The sequence below is a fragment of the Pollicipes pollicipes genome, unplaced genomic scaffold (assembly GCF_011947565.3).
Source record: "Pollicipes pollicipes isolate AB1234 unplaced genomic scaffold, Ppol_2.1 Scaffold_7261;HRSCAF=8764_pilon_pilon_pilon, whole genome shotgun sequence".
NCBI classification, from domain to species: Eukaryota; Metazoa; Arthropoda; class Thecostraca; order Pollicipedomorpha; family Pollicipedidae; genus Pollicipes; species Pollicipes pollicipes.
The window spans coordinates 11,352,190-11,358,215 of NW_023597054.1; the positions used below are offsets into that span (position 1 = coordinate 11,352,190).

Consider the following 6,026-nt stretch of genomic DNA (forward strand, 5'->3'; position numbering starts at 1 on the left):
GTGGCGAACCACCCACTGGCAAATATCTTTCTGTGTTTCTGCTCGGTACGTGTTATCGAAATATTCCGGCTCTGTGTTTCGAGCAGTCATTGACACAGGACTGCGTGCTGAGCGAATACTTAAAAGCCACCGCATTTTGCAGTTTATTCTGTGTGTGTTTATGTCTCGATCCAAGTGTTATCTCGTGAAACGCCCGCCTGTATTTGCAGACTGATCGAGTATGTAAAGGAGCTGGAATGACAACAACACATAAGGCGCCTACAAAATGCTATGTGGTACAAAGTAAATATTGAGCCTAAAGTGGTGTTTTAGGGTACGTGGTCTACCAGCATTTCCGGAAAGCGTGCCGCTTTTCCTTGGTCCGGTACCCCTTTTCCCATTTTTATTGAGGGGATGAGGGGTGCCATTACGGGTTTTAGCCTCTGGTGAGACCCGTCCTAAACTCCAAAACCTTGCGCGAGTAGTACAGCATGAACAGGCTCCTGGCAGAGGGGAACATGTCTGCTGAATCTGATTAGAGTAGGCCATAAGCCCGCACAGGAGAAAGCCGCAGATTCTAGCAGCATTGAACTCCGACACAAGATGCTTTGGCACGTCCAATCCTTCAAATATATTCAAGGTAATAATGGCAATTAGCGGGCGTAGCGCAACCCTGACCTCCACAATCATCAAGTGGGATTACAAGGCTTGAGCAACTGAAAGCTCCGTCGCCGGCAGCACTTCTTCAGCAGCCTTCATAAGCGTGGGGAAGACGGCGACAGTTCTCCCGGATCCCGCTTGGCATCGTCGCAAGCGTACGTTCATAGCTCACATTTCCACTAACGCACACACGCGTGCATAAATATTATATGCATTAAAGTGCGACGCTAATGCAACAGACATCGCATGCCATTACAAAAGGCAATGACGGGAAACCATATACCATCGCATGCCGTTTTACAAGCACAACGCTATATCATTGCGGTGATTACATACAGCAGCATGATGCCACAATGTGACTTCCCGAACAGATGAAAAACAGAAAACCGCAACAGTCTGCTATAGCTTTTTATCATCGTTATTCCTCAATAAATAAATATATGATTAATCTTGTCTGAGAGTAACCAGACTAGAGAGGGCTAAAGAGGGCCCAGCCATTCTTTGGTGTCGCGCCTGTTCCATTCCGTCTGAAAACGTAGCAGAAAAAGACAAATTGTACTTTTTATTAATGTACTCGTCAACCATACAGACCAACTTGGTGGGGGTTATCATTTTGGACTACTTTGGAGAGGGGAGACACCTCAGAAAGGCCTCTGCCCTAGTGCCTTACAAAATTGCATTATTGCGATCCACAGCGTATCACTACAGATACTTTTTTAGAAGCCGCCATGCTTGCTAACCATGATAAACATCTTTTGGCTTATATTGTGAGGTTAGGATGTGAATTATGCGAACAACAGTACATCATTAATGACACTGCAGAATTTCCTTCATTTTGGCTATGTGTTCCATGGACACCTTAAACCACATGAATAGATAAAGCCTAACTTCTATAAATCTTTTATGGCTTCGACGCCAGCCACAACATTCCACACAAGCGTCGCGCAACACATGGATTGCTTAAGCCAGAAGCGGGAATGTTTGACAGCAGGGCGCCATTTCCACTCCTTGACAGCTTGCAGTCGTCTTCCCTCCTTCAATAAGCGTCCTGCAAGAGTCGACACTTAAAAAAAGTATTAGGGGATTCCGTCCAAGAAGGGACAGACGTTGGCCAGTAGAACTTCAGCAAGGTAGCAGGCTTTTTACTAATGCAAAAGCGGCATGATCAACAAATACATCAACAATTCAATATTAATAAACTTTTCTGGCGACAACGTTTGCGGACATCCCATACTTTACAGAATCGTAGCTTAATAGATTATAATGAGCAATGCAATTTGCTAATGGGATCAAAACCTGACTTAGCTTCAACATCAACACTCATAAAAATATCTTACGCGAAGGCGCCAGGGTCCACTGCGGATTTAAGTGCGTTTTTCATTATGCATGCTTTGGAAGGGTACAACAAATGTCCGTAGTTAAAAGTTAAAAAATTATCGGCTTTATGGTTGTGGTCATGTGGTGGACCTTTAAATGATCGTTGGACCTTGAAATCGAAAAAAGAACACTTGTCTTTGTAGTACCAAGGTTACGCCAGCTGATGACGTCTCCCGGCAGACGGACGCAACGTGACTTGTCTGCGCCAATTTTCTTTGTTGCACGACACGTATGCCACAGAGCACACATTGTATGCTCGGACCTCTGTGCTGTCTGCATTGCTGCACTGCATCTTGCCGTATGTGCCATCATCTGCATGACCAGCCGAATACGCAGACAAGTCCATAAATGTGCAAGACATCTGGATTGCAGGGACAGCGGCGTCGACGCGTGTTTTTCAGAGCAGGGACTGTGGAAGTTTGGTGTGGGGCGGTGGCTGTCCCCTCTTCCATCTCCCGACTTCCGACTTTATACGTTATTTTGGTATTCACTTCTGCATATATCGTGCCGCCCGCCATAAATGCTTCGTACTTATCTAGGCTGTGGCACAATGCTAAAGCCAGCCAATCGGACGCCTTCGAACCAGACATGACACCAGAACCAGTGAACTGAAGGTATGGTGTTATGATAGGAGCCCCGGGGTACTTAGACACATTAAAATGAGCCACAGGTGTTGTCATCAGCGCTGAGGTCACCTGTGACATTTTTAGATCTCTCAGTTGTAGCATTTCGGAGTTAAAGCCTGCGGCAATGTCGAGTTGCGTGGTCGCAAGGTTACCTTCGGTGACAATTTTTTCCACTTGCTTGGAAGAATATTTTGTAAACCTATACGTTAAGGCGATCACAAAGCTGTCTTAAATATTTACATGCCACTCTTGAAATCGCCATTGCACATTGGATAATAGTCAGGGCATTATGAACTTTTATGTTTTTATTTTTATGAGTTTATAATTATGAGTTTTTGGCCAAATTGTCAGAACCCATAGTTGCAGTGACCATGCATCACTTTACGGCCCGGCAATAAGGCAATTGTCAATAATCTTTAAAACGGCTGCCTGAGAACGAAGCTTTGATCATTTAAGACTTTTCAGAACACCGCCATTTCGTCGTCCAAGACGAACCCTAGCAATTTATTGGGGTACACCGCAATCTGCGCTGCACCTCCTCGCGGTATATTGACCATAGCCCGGACAAATTACGCTTTAAAGTTATCGCGCGCTGTCAGACGCGATGGAACATAGCCTATTGCGGCCCATGCATATCTACAGTACCTTTAACCGGACGTGAAAAGCCTCGTTTCAAATATGAAGTGTACTACTTTTCAGGTGGATCAGCTACGCAATACATGCTTTCATGAGGACTTTGGTGCGAAGTGCGAGTGGCGTTGCTTTGCCGCATTCCGTGGAAAGAGCTCTTGCGACGGGGTCGGGAACCTTGAAAATGGTTGCTACCAGTGTCAGCCTGTCGCGACTTCATTCCGATCATATTCTCTCTGCTGAGAAGCTTATGCCAGTACTTGCAAGGCAGGGCTAATGTGCTGACGTAATGTTCCTTCGTACAAAAAAGGAGAAGTCCTTCGGGCAGAGGATGCGCATAGCATCAGGTTGGCTAGGGCCAAGACTGTCAAAGAGACTCTTAAGACTCACAGAGTAACCCAATGAGTGCTCAGTCTGGCATTGTCCGTGAGGTAGATTTAGGCTTTAGGAGGGAAATAACAGACGCTTGATTTCAAAAGTTTTGATGAGTTAGGGTGAGTTGGACTGAGTCAATGGCGCAATGGGTTGACTTCCACGCGTAGGTTAGCCATCGTGCTGTCAAGCTTAGTGTTTTCTCACAATGCGCTCAGTTTCCACCGCCTGTGCGGAGAAACGCGTGAGAGGAACTGCGCAGGCAGCCGACGGCGAATAGCGCGAATGAAGGGATAAACCCTTATTGTGATACTGTTTCCAAGCCTTTCTAAGCCGATGACCACCTTTCTATTTTTGTATTATGGGGTTAAAATAACGCTCTATCACATGCAAATGGCAAAAGGTTTAAAGCCGCGAAGGAAAATGATTCTGCATGCATTACAAATGCCCATAATAACATCAACATTTCTTGAGCAATGACGGTGCCAATCATGACACACACGCAATCTGGAATATTTTTGGATCATTTTGACACGTAGGTTTGTACGCTTTTTCAGTGTAGTGAAAAATCGCCACCGAACGCAGCTCTTCAACCATACAACACGAAAATCGCCGCCGAACACAGCCCTTCAACCACACAACACGAAAATCGCTGCCGAACGCAGCTCTTCAACCACACAACACGAAAATGCGGGGGGGTGTACCTCCAAAATCGCAAAACTGAGGGACCTTTGAATGTCACAGGCGTCTTCAGCGTCACTGACCGCCCTTTTTTCTCGTTTTTATGAAAATCCGAAAGATGAGGATGTAAAACTGAACCTTAGAACTGCCGATTTGTCATGGAATGCCCCAATTAATTATCTCGGCAATCTCGGTCTTCATTTGCCGCTTTGCCCTTGAGACTGTTTTACCCGTTGCTGGTTTTATTGATGAAATGTGCTAGTGTTCCCCGTAGGGATTCGAATGAAACATTAATGATTCGACGATGCAACAAGCAACTTGTCTTTGCCTTGAGACTAACTCACGTACGGTTACCGGCAGGAAACTGAAGAAAATGTCCACCCAGTCAGAACCCGCCGGCGACAAGACTCCTGATGACGTCAGTAGAGCAAGGACGTCACCTGGTCCCGGTGCGCCGGCCGCCGCTGCTGGACCGGACGGCGAGGCGGCCGGCACAGGGGCCGGCCACCGGCGGCTCAAGTTCAGCATCGCCAGCATCATGGACTTCGCCGAGGCGGACGAGCTGACGGCCGGAGGTCGGCGGGAGTCAGATGAGTCGGGGGAGCCCGAGGAGCGGAGCGGTCTGGGAGAGGAGCCACCGGAGCCACCGCAGCCACCGGAGCAGGAGGGGGCGGGAGGAGCCGGGCGAGCCGGAGCGATCCCTGCAGGGCCGACTGGGCCTTCTGCCGGGCGGTGACGGCGCCAGCCTGCTGCGCCACTCACCCTGGCTGTACCAGTACTACAGCCTGGCGTCGGCTGGCGTGTTCCCGCCGCTCTCGTCCTACTCGCTGCTCTCCAAGTCGTCAGCTTTTAGCAAGTACACGGCAGCGCTGGCCGAGCCGGTGGCCGCCACACAGACGGTCCCGGCGCCGGCGGGGACGGACCGGAGCGCGACCGACACGACCGCGCCGCGTCCGCCCACCGCCAAGAGCAAGACCTTCACCTGCCCCGAATGCGGCAAGGTGTTCAACGCGCACTACAACCTGACGCGCCACATGCCAGTGCACACGGGCGCCCGGCCGTTCGTCTGTAAGGTGTGCGGCAAGGGCTTCCGCCAGGCGTCCACCCTCTGCAGACACAAGATCATCCATACGTCAGAGAAGCCGCACAAATGCAAGACGTGCGGCAAGGCCTTCAACAGGAGCTCCACGCTCAACACGCACATGCGTATACACAGCGGCTACAAACCATGGGTCTGCGAGTTCTGCGGCAAGGGCTTCCACCAGAAGGGCAACTACCGCAACCACAAACTCACGCACAGCGGCGAGAAGGCGTACAAGTGCCACATCTGCAACAAGGCGTTCCACCAGGTCTACAACCTGACGTTCCACATGCACACGCACAACGAAAAGAAGCCGTTCATCTGCGAGCTCTGCGGCAAGGGCTTCTGCCGCAACTTCGACCTGAAGAAGCACACAAGGAAGCTGCACGACGTGGACGCGCCGGCTGCTGGCGGTGACGCGGGCAGCTTCAGTCCTCACTTCGCCGGCGGCGGCGGCGGGGTGCCGCTCATCGGCTCCGGGTACTCACTGGTGCCGCCCGGGGGCGGCCTACTGCCGGCGCTCGGGCCGCCTTTCCCCTTCCCTGCTCAGCCCCCACTCGGGCTCCGGTCTGCTGCGGCTGCCCTACCTGGACCGGCTGCACTACCCACCCGCGCTCTGA

General features: G+C 50.4%; 1 protein-coding gene across 1 annotated transcript; it reads left to right on the plus strand.

Annotated features, from left to right (window-relative positions):
* Positions 1-4,996: 4,996 nt before the first annotated feature.
* On the plus strand, positions 4,997-6,026 carry LOC119113004 (fez family zinc finger protein 1; the record flags this gene model as incomplete). The annotated part of the gene is made up of 2 exons (XM_037237315.1): positions 4,997-5,886; positions 5,957-6,026. Coding segments are annotated over 2 exons (960 nt in total), but the record flags the coding sequence as incomplete, so codon positions are not given.